This window comes from Panthera onca, chromosome C1 (genome assembly GCF_046562875.1).
Source record: "Panthera onca isolate mPanOnc1 chromosome C1, mPanOnc1 haplotype 2, whole genome shotgun sequence".
In the NCBI taxonomy this organism is placed as follows: Eukaryota; Metazoa; Chordata; class Mammalia; order Carnivora; family Felidae; genus Panthera; species Panthera onca.
The window spans coordinates 206,410,277-206,427,820 of NC_138346.1; the positions used below are offsets into that span (position 1 = coordinate 206,410,277).

General features: G+C 55.0%; 2 protein-coding genes across 8 annotated transcripts in view; both read left to right on the forward strand.

Moving 5' to 3' along the window:
• The window catches only part of KIF17 (kinesin family member 17), a 48,207-nt gene extending 41,208 nt beyond the window's left edge, over window positions 1–6,999 (forward strand). For 4 of the 7 annotated variants that reach the window (XM_078452280.2, XM_078452283.2, XM_078452285.2 and 1 more), the window contains 4 exons: window positions 427–685; window positions 1,944–2,014; window positions 5,238–5,355; window positions 6,275–6,999. In XM_078452280.2, the coding sequence (XP_078308406.1) occupies window positions 427–685; window positions 1,944–2,014; window positions 5,238–5,355; window positions 6,275–6,453 (627 nt within the window). In that variant the 3' untranslated portion in view covers window positions 6,454–6,999. The remainder of the gene's footprint in view (window positions 1–426; window positions 686–1,943; window positions 2,015–5,237; window positions 5,356–6,274) is intronic. The other 3 variants (XM_078452281.2, XM_078452284.2, XR_013557695.2) reach the window with 2 other exon arrangements.
• A 2,393-nt stretch (window positions 7,000–9,392) lies between these two features.
• Window positions 9,393–17,315, forward strand: DDOST (dolichyl-diphosphooligosaccharide--protein glycosyltransferase non-catalytic subunit). Its single transcript, XM_060623529.3, has 11 exons — window positions 9,393–9,646; window positions 9,856–9,966; window positions 13,450–13,536; window positions 14,347–14,450; window positions 14,585–14,679; window positions 14,964–15,057; window positions 15,325–15,473; window positions 15,841–15,988; window positions 16,467–16,587; window positions 16,696–16,802; window positions 16,894–17,315. Exons 1-11 carry the CDS (start codon window positions 9,493–9,495, stop codon window positions 17,041–17,043), a joined length of 1,320 nt encoding a protein of 439 aa, XP_060479512.1. The 5' UTR covers window positions 9,393–9,492; the 3' UTR covers window positions 17,044–17,315.
• The last annotated feature ends 229 nt before the right edge of the window (window positions 17,316–17,544 follow it).

A 17,544-nucleotide genomic window follows, 5' to 3' on the forward strand; every position in this document is an offset into this window, starting at 1 on the left:
AGCCAATGTCTGTCACGTCGTAACTTGACTGTGAGCACTGAGTCTGAGAGTTTACGGCTCTGCTCCCCTTAGGAAAAGGATTTATACAAGTCTCTGAGACTTTTTAAGAAGTGGTGACTCCACAGTGTTATGTGTGGAGCCTTCTAAGAGGCTCCTAGATAAAACGTGTTTGTGTGGGGTCGTCTCCGAGGGCTGGCATGGGGCGGGGGGGCTAAGGAGCAAGTCCTTTTCCTGTTTTCTTTAGAGCTGTGGACACAGTAGGTGCTCGTTTAGTGCTGGTGGACAGACGGGAGGCGGGCGTGGGCGGACGAGCGGATCGGCGAACAGATGACGGGTGCCCGGCTGAAGGCTCGGGCAGTGGGTGCCGAGGGTGGATAAAAGGGCTTGCTGTCTTCCCTGCTCGAGATCGTCACCCCCTGCTTTCAGCTTCGGGCGGCGGAGGTGGAAATCAAGGACCTGCAGTCGGAGTTCGAGCTGGAAAAGATCGATTACCTGGCCACCATCCGCCGGCAGGAGCGGGACTCCATGCTCCTCCAGCAGCTCCTGGAGCAGGTGCAGCCTCTCATCCGCCGCGACTGCAACTACAGCAACCTGGAGAAGATCCGGCGCGAGTCCTGCTGGGATGAGGACAACGGCTTCTGGAAGATCCCCGAGCCCATCATCGTAAAAACCAGCCTCCCAGTAGGTCAGGCGCTTGGCCGTCCCCTCGCTCTTCCCCACGGTTTGCCCTCCTGCAGGCTGACCCGGAGCCCGGGCTCCCGCCCTGCTGGCTGTGGGCGCAGCAGGCCCGGGGCTCCGGGCTCCAAAGCGAGGGGGGGCCTGAGGGAGAAGTCGTGTGGGTTGGAATTCGGGTTCCACCACGCCCCGTGTGACCCCTTTGGGACTCAGTGTCCTCGTCTGTGAAATGGGGATTAGTGACCGCACCCTCCGTAGACATTGCTGGGTGGCTTAACACGCGTTAATGCCCATAAAACCCTCAGCGCCATGCCCGGCACGTGCCAAGTGCACCGTACATTTTTTTTAAATGTTTATTTATTTTTGAGAAAGAGAGAGAAAGAATGTGAGCAGGGGAGGGGCAGAGAGAGGGAGAGACACAGAACTGGAAGTGGGCTCCAGGCTCCACACTGTCAGCACAGAGCCCGACACGGGGCTTGAACTCACGGACTGTGAGATCATGACCTGAGCTGGAGTCGGAGGCTTAACCGACTGAGCCACCCAGGCGCCCCCGTGGTACATTCTACCACTGTCATGATCGTCCCCCAGCATTATCCCCTAGCAACCCCATGGAGGACAAAGATTTTACATTTCGGGAGATGGAATCTCAGAGTGAGTGACTTAGCCAGAGTCCCAGGCAGAGCAGGGAGTTGTAGGACCGGGGATAGGACCGGGCCGTTCAGAGTTCCAGGCCTGGCTCACCTTCTGCTTTTGCCACTGACTTCCTGTGTGACTTTATGAAGGTCACTGTTTGTCTCTGGGCCTTGGTCCCTGATCTTCACAAAGGAGGGGCTGGGGGTCTGGAAGGCCCCTCCACCTCTGATGAGTCTGGGAGCACTTAGGGAGCAGCAGAGTCTTATGTCCCCTGGGGCCCCCAGTGGGCCTCCCCGCCGTCAAGAGAATGTTCGTTTAGGTCCCGCATCCCTGATGTTTATGGATGGCACTGACGCTACCCCTGCCCGAAGGCCAGCCAGCTCCACTTCCCGGGGTTCCCCCTGCCCCCACCAGCCTGCTGTGCTGTTAGAAGCAGGGGAATGGCTGCTTTGACATCTGAGCCCTCCCATTGTCTGTTTCCCAAAGTCATCCCTTGGTTCGGGCTGGGAAGTGTACTCCCCTGGTCCCAGGCCTGAGCCAGTCCTGACCTGCCAGCTCGGGGACCTGTTGCCACCCACCCTGTCCCTCTGGCACTCAGACCAGGCAGCAGTGACTTGGGCTTTTGTTTCTCATAGCAGTTCCAACAGGGCCACAGAACAAGGTCGTCCGCAAAACCTCTGCCGCAGACAACGGTGAAGCAGGCATGGTAAGGCCTCTGTGAGAGGGGGCGAGGCGTGGGGAGCTGGCGGGGCTTCGTCCCCACCGTGCAGTGGGTGAGCGTTACTATAGGGCACTGGGCTGCTTCTTTGGTCCTTGGATCTGGTATCATCACTGGATTGTAGAGCTTGTTGCTGATCTTGACCTTGTGTCCAGGTTAACTGTTCCATTGGTATATGTTCAGTGCCACGTACATATCTTTGATTTAAACCCTTGGTACATGCATCTCAGTCACTTTGTGGCCGAGGTGGAGAAACTGCTTATGGAAGAGAAATCCATTGGTTTGAGAATCGGCGAGTCCATGAATTTCTTTTTCCTTTTTTTTTTAAATGTTTATTTTTGAGAGAGAGAGAGAGAGAGAGACAAAGACAGAGCATGAGTGGGGGAGGGGCAGAGAGAGAGAGGGAGACACAGAATCCGAAGAAGGCTCCGGGCTCTGAGCGGTCAGCACAGAGCCCGACGCGGGGCTCGAACTCACGAGCTGTGAGATCATGACCTGAGCCGAAGTCGGACGCTCAACCGACTGAACCACCCAGGTGCCCCTAGACCATGAGGTTCTTTTTTCTCTTTTAATTTTTTTTCAAAGTTTATTTAATTTTGAGAGAGAGGGAGACACAGAATCCAAAGCAGCTCCAGGCTCCAAACTGTCAGCACAGATCCTGACAAGGGACTCGAACGGCGAGATCGCGACCTGAGCCGAAGTCGGACACTCAACCGACTTAGCCACCCGGGCACCCCTACTATGAAGTTCTTGATCCGTGCAGGGTATTAATGTGTTGAGAGCTGCCTGTCCCAGGATTTCGCTGGAGGCTGGCAGGAGTCCTGGACCAGTGGTCATTTCTGTCTTGCTGGTCTGACAGGGTTTGGGAAGGTCTGAGCCTTAGGACCCACTTTCCTTTCTTACCTGATGTTTTCCTGGCAGAACACCAAGGGTTGTTAATTGCCTTGAGTTGGAAAATGGTTTGCATTCACAACTGTAGATTTATTCATGCTTTTAATTTATGCTTTTGTACACAATTCTCAATTCTTTAAGAGATGACAAATTTTAGTTTTCTACTGTCACGTGGAGAACATTAGGCCCCAGCAACATGTCACTGTGTGGGGAAAAAGTGCTGCAGTGTTAAAAAAAAAAAAAAAAAAAAAAAAAGGACCTACGCAGGAGTCTGAGCCTGGATCCTTTCTATGTAATTCTGGTGCCCAGACCCTGCACCGCCTCTGGCCCTCATTCAAAGGCCCTTATGGCCAAAGGGAAAGTAGAGGCAGCCCCTCCTGCTGGTGAAGGACAGAAGCTTTGTCTTCAATCCCAGAGGCCAGGCAGTACATTCTGGTTCCCTGGACCCTTGCTGGTGTCTTTGGACCAAAGGGCCCTCAGGGATTTATGAAACAGTAATTGGGATTCTAAAGTCACTTTATTCTCATATCTCCCACGTTTTGCATGACAACAGAAATGTACCTCCCCAAAGCAGAGGTCAGAAAACTTCCCTGTGAAGCACCACACTTTCTGTGTGTTTCCCCACCTCTTGGTTCTGCTTCCCTCGTTACGTTAGCTTCAGACTCAGGCAGGCTTTGGCTACGTGGCAGGAAAGGTGGCCGCTGGCGATTGGTGATCCAAGACGAAGAGACCCAGTCTCTTACCACATCTTAACCAACACTTGTGGGAAGATTCTGATCAGTCGGCCTGGGTGAGGGGCCTGCTCTTAGACCAATGACTATGTCCAGAAAAAAAAAAATTTTTATTAAAAAAATTTTTTTAAATCTTTATTTTTGAGAGAGAGAGACAGAGTGTGAGTGGGGGAGGGGCAGAAAGAGAGGGAGACACAGAATCCGAAGCAGCCTCCAGGCTCTGAGCTGTCAGCACAGAGCCTGACGTGGGGCTCGAACCCACGGACTGTGAGATCATGACCTGAGCCGAAGTCGGACACTCAACCGACTGAGCCACCCAGGCGCCCCGAAAAAATTTTTAACGTTTACTTACTTTTGAGAGAGAGAGAGAGAGAGAGCACATGCACACTAGTGGGGGAGGGGCAGAAAGAGAGGGAGGCAGAGAATCCCAAGCAGGCTCCCTGCTGTCAGCACAGAGCCTGACATGGGGCTTGAACCCACGAACTAGAGATCATGACCTGAGCCGAAATCAAGAGTTGGATGCTTAACTGACTGAGACACCCAGGTGCCCCTGGAAAATGTATTTCCTTTTCTTTAAAAAAAAAAATTTAACACTTATTTTATTTATTTTTTTAAAAAAAATTTAAATGTATTTATTTTTGAGAGAGAGAGAGAGAGACAGAGCATGAATGGGGGAGAGGCAGAGAGAGAGGGAGACACAGAATCTCAAGCAGGCTCCAGGCTCTGAGCCGTCAGCACAGAGCCCGACGTGGGGCTTGAACCCACGAATCGGGAGATCATGACCTGAGCTGAAGTCGGATGCTTAACTGACTGAGACACTCAGGCGCCCCAATGTTTATTTCATTTTTGAGAGAGAGAGAGACAGAGTGTGAGCAGGTGGAGGGGCAGAAAGAGAGGGAGACACGGAATCCCAAGCAGGCTTCAGGCTCTGAGCTGTCAGCACAGAGCCCGATGTGGGGCTCGAACCCACGAACCGTGAGATCATGACCTGAGCTGACGTTGGATGCTCAACCGACTGAGCCACCCAGGCGCCCCTGGAAGATGTATTTCTGTGACTGGTTCAGTCTGGGTCACATGGCCAGTTGTGCAGCAAGGGGGTGGACAAGAGGGAGCGGTGGTATTACAGTGCTCTGAAGGATCGCCTCAGCAGGACCATGCCAAAGGGGAGAAGGGTAGTCCTTGAAGGAAGAGATTCAGGCTGAGGAAAACAAGTCCACTACAGTGGTGACAAATCACAGTCCTTGATGATAAGAGGTTGGGACCATGGGCTGAGTACTGTATTACCTGTTCTGTGAATGTGCCGAGATGGGTTGGGGCTATGGCATTGCCCTTGCCCCTGACGGAGAACAAGCAAGGGCATACGCATACCAAGAGCAAGGGCATACCAAGGCAAGGGCATTCCCATACCAAGGAAGGGGGGTTGGGTAGCTCCGGCTGGAGCTGTGGCTCTCCTGGCCTGAGCTGCCTGGACCCCACCCCAGGAGTGTGGGCAGTGAGGCTCAGGGCAGCCCCCAGCCCCCCCGGGCCTGCAGAGGTAAGAACTATACAAACAAGGGGTCTTGACCCACAAGGATCTGGAATCTCGGCAGGAGGAAGACCGCTACAAGCTGATGCTCAGTCGCAGCGACAGTGAAAACATTGCCAGTAACTACTTCCGGTCCAAGCGAGCCAGCCAGATCCTCAGCATGGATCTCATGAAGAGCCTCGGTGAGTGCCCCGCCCACCTCCTGTCCTCCAGCCGCTCCCCGAGAGAGCCCTTCCTGGTCCTCTGCCGACTGGGAGTCGCGTGATGGGTGGAGTGGCGTCAGGCCCGGGTTAAAAACCCCTTCCCATCTCTGAGCCTCAGTTTCCTCAGCTGTGCACTGAGTTGGGTATACCTGCTTCTCGGGGCTTAGGTGAAATGAGGTGGGCAAGCAGCCCATCCCCGGGCCTGGCACGTAGTACATGCCCAACGCACAGCCTCCCTCTTCCTGTCCCCCTTCATCTCTCGGCGGACCGCTGCCGTGTTTGGTGCCTCCCCCGATGCCCAGCAGGCCTATGACACGCGGCTCGGTGCCCTGGCACGTGTCGCACGGGTCTGGCTCAGCTGCTCACTGGCTTCTGCAGATGCCGGTGTGGTGGCTTTCTCCCATTGAGCCAAAGGGGGCAGGCAGGGCCACCGAGGTGAAACACTTTTAAAAGCAAGAATTGCAAATCACTTCGTTCTTTCATTTCTAAAACCAAAATCAAAGACCACAGAGTTTCTAATAAAATATCAATGAAAAGCAAATCTCAGTCCTACACTGAGACTACTGAAGAGGTGGAATCCAGCAGAGTTGAGGAACAGGAGGGGAAAATGGCACAGGAGACAAATGAACATCAGTCGAGGACCCGGCATTGTGTCCATGTTGCAGATGAGGCAACTGAGGCTCTGGGAGAAGTCGCTCCCCAAAGTTGGGCTCTGAATGCAGGCTTGTCTGGCTCGAGTCCCAGGTTGCCTCGATCTGAGCCTTTAAAACTCCACACTCCTGGTCCAAAGCCTTTTGGGGGCCCAGCTGGGGGACCAGGCCTCCGGCTGGGTGGAGCGGGCAGGGCTCCCCCTCTCCGTACCCCTGACTTACCTGCTCCTCTGCCCCCTTCTCCACAGCGCATCACAGCTCTCCCCCCGGCCTCAGCTCCCCACTCAACAACACCGCGGCCATCGTGCCCACCCAGGCCCCCGAAATGCCCCAGCCCCGGCCCTTCCGCCTCGAGTCCCTCGACATCCCCTTCACCAAGGTCAAGCGTAAGAAAAGCAAAAGCAGCTTCGGCAGTGAGCCTCTGTGAACTTGGCCTCCTGCTGCTGCCCTGCCTTTGAGCTTCCCGGAGACTGCCAGGCCCTCCCAGGGCAGCCCCAGCCAGGCCTCCTCCCACCTGCCCCCACGGTGTCCGGGAGCCCAGGGGGCCCCTTGCCCTGGGAAGAGCTTTCCCTTCCCTGTTACCCAGAGAGCCTCCTCTGCCCAGACCATGAGCACTTGGGAGGCTGGGCCACCCCCGCAGAGGTGCGCTCGGGCTGTCCACGCCTCGCCAGTGTTCCGCCTGCCACCTGCCACAGCCTGCCGGTGTTCCTCCGTGCCTCGATGGGCTCAGAAACCTCAAGGCTTTCACCAGCAGCCCCGACAGAGTGGGGAGCCACTTCCGCATGGATCAAGCACAGTGTGTTGGAGATGGACGATGGTGCCTCCTCCCCTTGCCTTCCTGGGGGGAAGCTGGGCAGCATGGGCACGGGAGTCCTGGGGCAGCTGTGCCACGCTGCCCTCTCCCGGCCGGTCTGTGGCCTAGAGGACGCTGCCCCGCATGAAGCTGCCCCAATAAACTGCCTTTTACCGATGAGCTCCCCTTCCCCGACCCTCTGACAGTGTCACCGGGGCCCCTCCTGCCACTGCGGCCTGGCCTTCACAGGGAAGCTCTTTCTGGAGCAGGGTTTCTTTCTTTCTTTTAAAAAAAAATTTTTTTTTAAGTTTATTTATTTATTTTTGAGAGAGAGAGTGAGCAGGGGAGAGGCAGAGAGAATCCCAAGCAGCCTCCACACTGTCAGTGCAGAGCCTCACGTGGGGCTCAAACTCACTGGGAGCTGCGAGATCACGACCTGAGCCAAAATCAAGGGTCAGACGCTTAACCAACTGAGCCACCCAGGTGCCCCTGGAGCAGGGTTTCTTAACTACCTGATGCCTTTAAAAACAAACGGGCTCCAGGGCTTCTGCAACTCCCCGCACTCATGACTACAAGCACGTTTTTCTGGGGAGAGCATCCGAACTGTCATTAGAGTCTCAGAGGATCCGTGACTCGGGAGAGCAGAGACCTTGTTTTGGAAACCAGAGGTGGTGTCTTGCCGAAAGTCAGAAGAAGGCCACGTTTTGACAGTCCTCAGGGGCTGTGCTGGAACCGGATGCCCTGACGTGGCCAGAAATGAACCCAGGCCGCCCCAGTGGCTGAGGATACACCCCTCCCTTTGCTCATTGTATCCCAGGCCTGCCCTGCGGGAGGGCCCCACAATCTCAGGGAAGAGTCTTGGCTTTGGGTTGAAGATGGGCCTCACTGCACTCTGGGCCCCATCTGTGACAGGGGGAACACCTGCCTCCCAGGGGTATCGTGAAGGTGAAACGAGCTCATGTGTGAGGTTCCCGGTACATAGCAGGTGCTCTGCGTTAGTCCCCCTCGTTCGTTCTCCTCCATATTTTGCACTAATTAGCGTGGTGGGTCCCACAAGTCACGTGCCTGGGCGAAGGCGCTCATGCCCTGGAGAAGCTGGGGTGGAAGGGGCCCTGGTAACCGGAGATGAGTTTAACCAGAGGCAGGCTGCAGTACACCATTGAGAGGAAGAAAGGTCAGGGCTTTATGGGGGAAAAAGCGTCCTAGTGAAGGGCGGAGCTACCATAAAAGCCTGGGAGGCTTAAGAAGGGAATGGCCGGGGTGGGAGTGGTTGCCGTGTGCGCAAAGGCGAGTGGGGAAGCGGAGTGTGTTAAAGGTTGGAGACTTACCGCATGGATAGTTCTGAGCAGAGCCGGAGAAGGAGGTTGCTGAGTTCAGTTTCAGTGGAGACCTGAGCGTGAGGAGCCCTGGGTGACCCTGAGCAGTGGGACTCCTAAGCCACCTACAGGCATCACCAGATCTGAGTTCAAGGTGAACTGATGTGGCATTGTATGCAGAAGGGTAGGAGGGCTGGGCTGGGACGCCCAGGGTGGGGGTGAGGCTTAACTCAGTGGAACCAGCCGGAGATGGAGAGGAGGTAGATTCAGTTAAGGAGATGGAGGGAGGGAGGTTCTGGCTTTTGCCCCCACATTCTTTTGGGTGGGCAAGTGTGAAAGGTCAGAAAAGAACAGCTGCCTTCTGTCTCCACCGTCGCTATTTGCCCCAGGATTGTGGTTGGGACCCAGCCTTGGAGCTGCTTTTACTTAGACCCGTGGTGGGGCTGAGGTGAGCCAGGTGCCCCCCCATCAATTTAGAAGCTAGCATTACTGAGGGGAGGCTGAGCCACACTCAGCACGAAGTGCTTCAAAACCTGCCCCTGAGCTCCCGCGAGCTCAGCTTTTCCAAAGGCACGCAGGTAAGTGGGAGGGCTGAGCCTCGCTATTATTTCTATTTCCAGCCTAGGAAAGTGGCCCGGAGAGAAGTGAAATGCCCCAGCAGCAGGGGTGGTGAGAGGCGGAGCTGAGAAATGAACCCAGCTACAGCGTTTTCATCGGGAAGCCAGTTCGCCGCCTCTCCAGCTGCCTCCAGCATGGGCCACCAGGCCTGGTAGGTCAGGCCCGTCCCCAGGCCGCTGGGTCCATTAGTGACAGGAGATTCAAAGTATCCTAGCCCTGATCTTAGTTTTCCAACCCTTTCCTCCCTGGAGATGGAGATGGGGCCTGGTTTCTAGTCCTGAGTCTGCCCTGGGCCAGTGATGACACAGCCAGGAAGCATCGAGGAGGTGGTTCCAATTGGCCACCACCTCTCCAGGTCCCGTAAGGGACAAGCCCGCCTGATGAGGAGGCGGGATCTGGGCTCCCGGCGGGAGTCCGGCCTGGGCGGAGCCTAAGGGCGCTCGGCCTTGTTGATTGGCTGCGGTCGCAGAGCTGTCTTTCTAGGATTGAGCCTTTTCCTTTGGGGGGGCGGAACCTCACGCCCTTCCGCCAATAGGATTCAGAGAGCCCGCCTCCAACCGGAGCACTTCCGGTGGTGCTAACCCACTCTTCTCCCGCGCAGCAGCGGCTCGGAACCCCCGGCCACAGCCTACCCGGATCGTTTCCAGGTGTTACTCTAAGTCCACGAACTGCGATTGGGCAGCGTAGACGGGGCACTTCCGGTGCCCCGGGTGCCTGGGTTCTCGGCAGGAAGCGCAAAATGGAGCCCGGCGCCGCGGCCCGCGCTTGGTCTCTCCTGTGGCTGCTGCTGCCCTTGCTTGGCCCGGTCTGCGCTAGCGGTCCCCGCACCTTAGTGCTGCTGGACAACCTCAACCTGCGGGAGACGCACTCGCTTTTCTTCCGAAGCCTGAAGGGTGAGACCGGGAGCCGAGGGGGCGGTGGGGGGCAGTCGGGTTGGAAAGGCTCCCGAGCCCGAGGGCAGCGACCACCCTCCCTCCTACTGGTTTTCCACGAGGGAGCTGCGAGCTCTGGCCTCTCGCTTGCGGGGGCGGTCGTGACCCTTGCAGTGGTGGTTTCCCCTGGCGTGCCGTCTGCCTCAGCGCCCTGTTTTCTTCTCGTCCAGACAGGGCTTTTGAACTCACGTTCAAGACCGCAGATGACCCCAGCCTGTCCCTCATTAAGTACGGGGAGTTCCTCTATGACAATCTCATTATCTTCTCCCCTTCGGTGGAAGGTAAGTGCTGCGCGTCGCTCCCAGAACTGGGCTTCAAGGCCCACGATCGATCGCTTTCTTCTGGGTCTTGTGCATTTTCTGGGTCATGGCATGGGTCACCAGCCCTGGCAGTGCTGCTGCCAGGGAGGAGGAAAATGTTCACTTCTAACCTGGGCCCGGGAGGGAACATCCTTTCTTAAAGACACAGCTGAGGGGCGCCTGGGTGGCGCAGTCGGTTAAGCGTCCGACTTCAGCCAGGTCACGATCTCGCGGTCCGTGAGTTCGAGCCCCGCGTCGGGCTCTGGGCTGATGGCTCAGAGCCTGGAGCCTGTTTCCGATTCTGTGTCTCCCTCTCTCTCTGCCCCTTCCCCCGTTCATGCTCTGTCTCTCTCTGTCCCAAAAATAAATAAACGTTGGAAAAAAAAAAAATTAAAAAAAAAAAAAAAAAAAAAGACACAGCTGAGGGTTGTGGGGTCAAGTGTTGCACAGACCATGGAATAGCAGGCCCTGCTACTCTGGGAAGGGGTTTCCTTATAAAGGGCCTGATAGAAAGATGGAGAGCCCCCCCAGCCTGGGTTGGCCTGTGTGGATAGGGGAAGTGGCATGCTATTAATATAGTTTGCCTACAGAAGCCTCCTGATGGTTGATTCTATGAATTCAGAAGGATTCAGTTTCAGAGTTGAAAAAGAACATGAGCCATAATCTAGCCCAACCCCCAATTTGAGGCTGGCTGGGTATGTGCAGGGCCTAGTGGAGGGCTGGTTGTGGAACAGAATGCATATCTTCACCGGCTTATCCAAGTGCTACTTCGGTATTCCTGTGACAGCCTACAAGTTGTGCTCAGATGGATGGGGATGTCAGGAGACGGAAGGAAGCTGTGGGTCAGACAGGTCGGGGGGAGGCTGAGCTAGGCTCTCGCTTTGGGAAGGTCAGAGAGCCTAAACAGTGTTTCTCAAATCTTAGTCATTTCCGTACCTCCTTCCTGATTTTTACTGTATTCCATATCACCTGTTAATAATTACCTAATGCTTTCTTTACATTGACCCCTTAAAAAAAGAAAAAAACAACAAACTGTAACATCGTTTAAAAAGGAAGCTAGTAGTGAACTCAATATCACTACTAAAAATGGAAAACCAGGATCCTTACCTTTCAGTGGAAGGAACTATAAAGGCAATTAGCAAATGTTAAAGAAGTGTTAAGATCAGTATCAAACTAAGATATTCTCTTTGATGGAGCAAGCTTAGAAAATCGTTGGAAAGGCAAGAAGTCTCTCTGAGATTTAGTGTTGTTTAAAGCCCTGCCCCACATCACTGTCCTACCCTTTCTGCCCCTATCAGGGTAAGCCCCACAGGCTTACGTGTGCTGGTGGAGGCAGGGGGGTTCGGTGTAAGAGTTTGGCCCTGGCTCTGAGGGCCCTTCTGTGATACTGTAATCTCTGTTAGCCCTCTTGGGTGTGAGAACGCTGGCGTCCTTCTCCGTGTATCCCTGGGTTCCTCGCCAGCTCGGGGATTAGGAGGCTCTCAAGTCACATGCAGTGATGGTCACAGAAGAATGATCCTGAAAAAACAGGGTTCTATTTTATAGATGGGCACATGAGCTCAGGAAGGCAGAATTGCCTAGATTCAAGCCCAGGTATCTCTTACAGTCTGGGTTCTTTTCCTCTTTAGAAGGATTTCTCAACAGTGGCATTTCTTGACATTTTGGAGTGGATAATTCTTTGTAGGGGGCTGTCTTGTGCACTGTAAGATGCTTAGCAGCATCTCCAGACATGGCCCTTCAGGGCAAAATTGCCCCTGGTTGGGAACCACTGTCTACTGTATTCTACCAGGAGCTGCTTTTGAAATTGTCTAAGACTCTGCCTGGCCTCTCTGTAGGCCTCTCTGTGGGTGGGTGGATAGATGGCCTTCTGGATGTAGGTAAAGTCCCCAGATACAAGATGTTCTGTCTGTGCCTGAAGGTAAGGGAAGTTGCTTTTTTGTCTTTCTCTCAAAATTACCTCTCAGAAAAGAGGGCCATTCTCACAGTTGCATCTTCACAAAGTCCTATTACGGACTCATTTCCGACTGGTAATGGATGTCTAATGGACAGACTTCCGTATCCAGTCTCCGCACATGGCACTTTCGTCCTTCCAGTTGCTTGGGCCAGAGATCTTGGGGTTGTCCTTAGCACCCCTCTCTCTCTCTCCCCCCATATCCGGCCTGTCACAGGCCCTGCTGACTGTGCCTTCAGGAGTGTAAGCCCACCCCGTCTCCCACCTCCCTCGCCCCTCCCTCCCCTCCCCCCGCCCCTTCCCTCTGTTCCTCACTGCCCCGATTATCACGGTGGCCTTCTAATCCACTGCTGTGCTTCCACCCTGGTCCCCTGTACCCGATTCTCCACCCAGCTGCCAGAATTGTTCTTTAAAACTGTAAATCGGGGCATGTTGGGGTCGTGCTCAAAACCTCCAGCGGCTCCTCTTTATGGCCAACCTCACGGGGCCTGTAAAGCCCTGTGAGCTGCCCCTCCTGCTTCAGCACGGCCACGTGTGCTTTTGCTCCCCCCTCCCTACTCCGGCTCGGCCACACTGGGCTTCTTGCTGGGACAGGCTCACCTGCCTTGGGGACCTCGTACCTGTCCTCCTTAACGCCCCCCGTGCTGCCTGGGTCACTCTCACACCTCAAATGCTACTTGCCCAGGTCTTCCCTGACCGACCTTTATATAATAGCTTCCCCCTCCCATCTTTGTCCCTTTTTTGCCTTCTCTGCATGTACTACATGAATTCCTGAGCATTCCCTCCATTACTTTATGTTGAACCTCAGGGTGTACTTTGGGGAAGACTCTTGGTCCAGTTCTGGATGCTTGTGATAGTCACCTGACCGGACTGATTGACAAAACAAAGATCATCTCATAAGTACAAACGTTGGAAGTTGAGCCTTTTTGGTGATCGCTTTAATAAAAGCAGTCTACAAACTGGTTCTGTCTCTCATGGATCTAAATCTGTAGGGTTAACAGGAAAAAAATGTGCGTGTTGGCAAATGAGTACTTGTGACCGCGTCGTCCTCAGACCCAGGGGCACTCTGTCTCAGTTGAGACGGAAGTGAAATTGATGGGCTCTGGAAAACTGTGTTAGCCCAAAGTGACTCTGGCGAAGACAGAGATACTCATGTGAAAGGTGCAGGTGAGGAGTTTGAATGAAGTTGTATCATGAAATGTAGCTGAGAAAACGCAGCACTTCTAAACATATATTTTGAACGTGACTCCAAATGTATGTAAGTAACTTGACATCTGTAATTGGTAGGTGTTTGACTATATCGTCCATACTTCTGTAAGTTAAAAGTTTATGAATTCAAGTTGTTACTGTTGGATCTTCACTTTGGGAAGACGGGCATCTGTGGTAAATGTCTTTCTCGTTCTGGGCCTCTAGAGGGCTGTTCTGGGATGGACTGTGGCTAGTCTGTGGGCCACTCTCCCCCGCTCAAATGTCAGAGGGGCCGTCTGGGTCACCGAGTCTGGTGCTTCTTTCAGATTTCGGAGGCAACATCAACGTGGAGACCATCAGTACCTTTATTGACGGTGGAGGCAGTGTCCTGGTAGCTGCCAGCTCAGACATTGGTAAGTCTGACCTGCGAAGGTCTGGTGCTTTCCAGCGTTTCTCCAGGAAGCTTGGCAAGCTTTACAAATGGAAGTTGCCAGATTGGTGTTCACTGGGTGGGCCTGGTCAGGGAGCGAGGGAACTACAGAGCCATTCACCTCCTCCTGTGCTTTCCTGTCACCAGGACCAGGGAGATGTGGGGCCTTTTATGGGCTGGGAACCCTGTTTTTTCCCAGTTTGGTTTTTTCCCTTTGTTTTTGTTTGTGTTGGTGGGCCTTCCCTTACAGAAAGAAAAGATGGGGCTGGCTACTTGGGCAGAACCCAGAGTAATTTGACAGATTGTTTTTTTGTTGTTGTTCCCTATTTTGGAAATTTTCAAACATACTTGGAAGTAGGGAGAGAGCAGTATTCTGGAGCCTGCACGCGTATCCCGCAGCTTTGGTTGGTGTCAGCACCCGGCCAGTCTCATTTTGTTTTTCCCAGTGTTGACAGACTGGGGTGATGAGGAGGAGGAGAGAAGTCCCGTGAAGCCAGGCTCATTCAGGTCAAGTCTGCCTGAGGTTATGACTTTGCCTCAATGGGGGGTTTTGTGTATTTGTGGGCAGAGGACCAGGTGGCTCTCCGTGTTACTGATTCAGGTTCTGACCCCTGCAGGCAGAAAACCGTGCTGTTGTCCAGCTGTCCAGTTGGGGCTGAGCACGGCCTGGGGAAGTGGCAGGGCCTAAGGGTGACTGGGAGAGGGTGAGTCACCAGGAGGCCAGGGAAGCGACACTGCTTGGCCCAGGGCCCACCTGTAAGGGTTAAACCAGGCATTTCTTGGGTCTTTGCAGGTGACCCTCTTCGAGAGCTGGGCAGTGAGTGTGGGATCGAGTTCGACGAGGAGAAAACAGCTGTCATTGACCATCACAACTACGACATCTCAGACCTTGGCCAGGTAATCAGGCCCGTTACCTTCCAGGTTTGGGGCCCTTCCACCAGGGCTCAGCCTGGAAACCGAGAGGGAGTAGGAAGGGAGTCCCTGGCGTGGAGGCGCCTTTTCCTGACCCCCATCTCCCTCTGTTGCCACAGCACACGCTCATTGTGGCCGACCCCGAGAACCTGCTGAAGGCCCCAACCATTGTTGGGAGATCATCTCTGAACCCCATCCTCTTTCGAGGTGTTGGGTGAGTGAGTAGGCCCAGGGCGCTAGAAACCTGGGGAGGATGGGAAACTAACCCACCCTTGATGGTTTAGGGGCATTCCTATCCCTGGAGGAGAGGGGAGAGATTAATTTAGGACACTCAGAGTCAGACTTCGTTGTTGCAGCGAGAGGAGAGCTAGTGGCGTAGCAGGCGTGCGACTGCTGAGAAAGCAGGACTCGTCCCTGTGAAGAAGTGACCCTTCGGGACCCAGGTCCTTGAGCTCAGTTCTCAGGGTCCCTGTGGGGTGTTCTCCTTTGCTTCTGTAGGATGGTGGCCGATCCTGACAATCCTTTGGTGTTGGACATCCTGACGGGCTCCTCCACGTCTTACTCCTTCTTCCCGGATAAACCTATCACCCAGGTGAGGGGCCGTTGCAGCCTTGAGGCCTCCGGGTCCCGGGCCCAGCGGCAAGGCCCTTTATGTGAAGACGGGCAGGAGTAAGCAGGAGAGCACACGGGGCGGAGGCTGGTGAAGGAGAGGTTGATGGGAGCAGGAAGGGGCAGAGGCGTCGGGGCCTCCGGTGCCGCCCTCAGGTTGACGTCCGGCCTGCTGTCCTCTTGCCCCAGAGGCCCAGCTGCCTGTCCTTTCCCCGGGCTCTCCTGGATGACAGCCCTCTGTTGTTCCCAGTACCCCCACGCGGTGGGGAAGAACACCCTGCTCATTGCTGGGCTCCAGGCCAGGAACAACGCCCGGGTCGTCTTCAGCGGCTCCCTGGACTTCTTCAGCGATGCCTTCTTCAACTCGGCGGTGCAGAAGGCTGCGCCCGGCTCCCAGAGGTGGGTGCTGGCGGGCTCGGGGGCGTGTGGTCTGGTGCTGGGGAAGGAGGAGCCTTCCAGCTGGAAGCGTCGGAGGCCAGGTGTCTTTGGGTTGAAGACTTCGTTGCTGTGTTGGTACCCTAGACTTTTCAAGGTGGCAGCGGCTTACCCGGAGATGTTTCAGCGAGTGTGTTTGTTGTGAAGGTGACCCCACAGCAACACCACCTGACCTCTTTTCCCTGTTCCCTTGAAGCAGGATACCTAGATACATATGGTCTCCAGGCAGAAGCTAGTTTCAGGCAGTTTGTCTCCATGGATCGTGACTGTCAGGCATCGCTGTAAACAAGTCGGTTCCGGGCCCCTAGCCTCCCGTTTGCCCCTTCTGCAGGTATTCCCAGACGGGCAACTACGAGCTAGCTGTGGCCCTCTCCCGCTGGGTGTTCAAGGAGGAGGGTGTCCTCCGTGTGGGGCCCGTGTCCCACCATCGGGTGGGTGAGACCGCCCCACCCAACGCCTACACCGTCACTGACCTAGTGGTAAGAGCGTCTTGGAGCAGGAGGGACCCCTGTGGTTTGGGCCAGGTTGCTTTAGCTCAGAAGCGTTTATTGAATATTTAGTGGCCTAAATAAGGATGAATAAATTAATCTCTACTCCTAAGAAAGCGTAGGTGCAGAGGGCCCGGTGCACAAGCCAGTGTCTAAAGAGGTGTGAAGAGGTGTGGGTTTGTCGTGGAGGTGTAGAAGCGGGAGGGCTTTGCTGGTGCGTTCTGCTGGTTGGGGGGAGAGGGGTGGAGACTGCAGCGAAGGTGGCGGCAGGGCTCCCTGACGGTGCCCGGCCCGTCCTCGAGTGGGGCAGTCTGGGTGCAGACGGTGGTGGTCCAGGGCCGAGGTGTGGAGAGGGGCATTAGCAGGATGGGGAGCGGGGGCTCGCCCGGGGGTTCCTGCCGGGTCCACGAGGGACTCGGTGCTGCTCCGAGGGTGGTGACTCCCCCGGCCGACCGGCCTGTCGTCTCAGGAGTACAGCATCGTGATTGAGCAGCTCTCAAATGGCAGATGGGTCCCCTTTGATGGTGATGACATCCAGCTAGAGTTTGTCCGCATCGATCCTTTCGTGAGGACCTTCTTGAAGAAGAAAGGCAAGTAGTGCTCTCACGGGGGACAGTGGCAGGACGACGGTCCCGCGGTGCTCGCTCTCGTGAGGCTGACGGAGACACCCCTCCTGGTGGTCTCGGCTCCCCCCACAGGTGGCAAATACAGCGTCCAGTTCAAGTTGCCCGATGTGTATGGAGTGTTCCAGTTTAAAGTGGATTACAACCGGCTAGGCTACACGCACTTGCACTCTTCCACTCAGGTGAGCCAAAGTCACGGTCCCCTTTTCGGCCGGAGTGGGCCTCGCCTGGGCTGCTGAGTGGCCGGGGCCTGTCCCCTCTGTCGTGTTGCAGGTGTCGGTGCGGCCGCTCCAACACACGCAGTACGAGCGCTTCATCCCCTCGGCCTACCCGTACTACGCCAGCGCCTTCTCCATGATGCTGGGGCTCTTTATCTTCAGCACGGTCTTCTTGCACATGAAGGAGAAGGAGAAGTCCGACTGAGGCGGCCGAGCCCTGGGACTCCTCAAAACATGCAGATGGGGGTTACATAGGGTTGGGTTGTCTTTTTATGGTGTTGTGTGTGTTTCACTTTGTTTTTTTAAGCTGTGGGACAGTGGCAGAGTCTCACCTCAGTGGGAGACACGGCACTGAGTACCGTGGGGGTGGGGGTTGGGGGGTGATTTTTATGTTGAGTTTTTCCACCTAATGCTAAGTGGTATTTTCCATGTGTGGTCACTCTCATTTCTAAGATAAAAAGAAGCCTTGCCCTCCAATTTGATGTGGCTCCCGTGTGCTTTGCTGTGGTGGGGATGCTGTTCAGCAACAAGACACAAAATAGTAAGTGGCCTCTAAGTGTCGCCAACCGTATTTTCCTTAAGTGTGAAATCACGACACTTCCTCACTTCTCGGGGGAGAAGAGAAGGTTAATAACGCACTGAGGCCGGTGGGGAAATTGGGGTAACAGCGCTTGACTTAATAGAATTACAGAATTGCTTCTTTGAA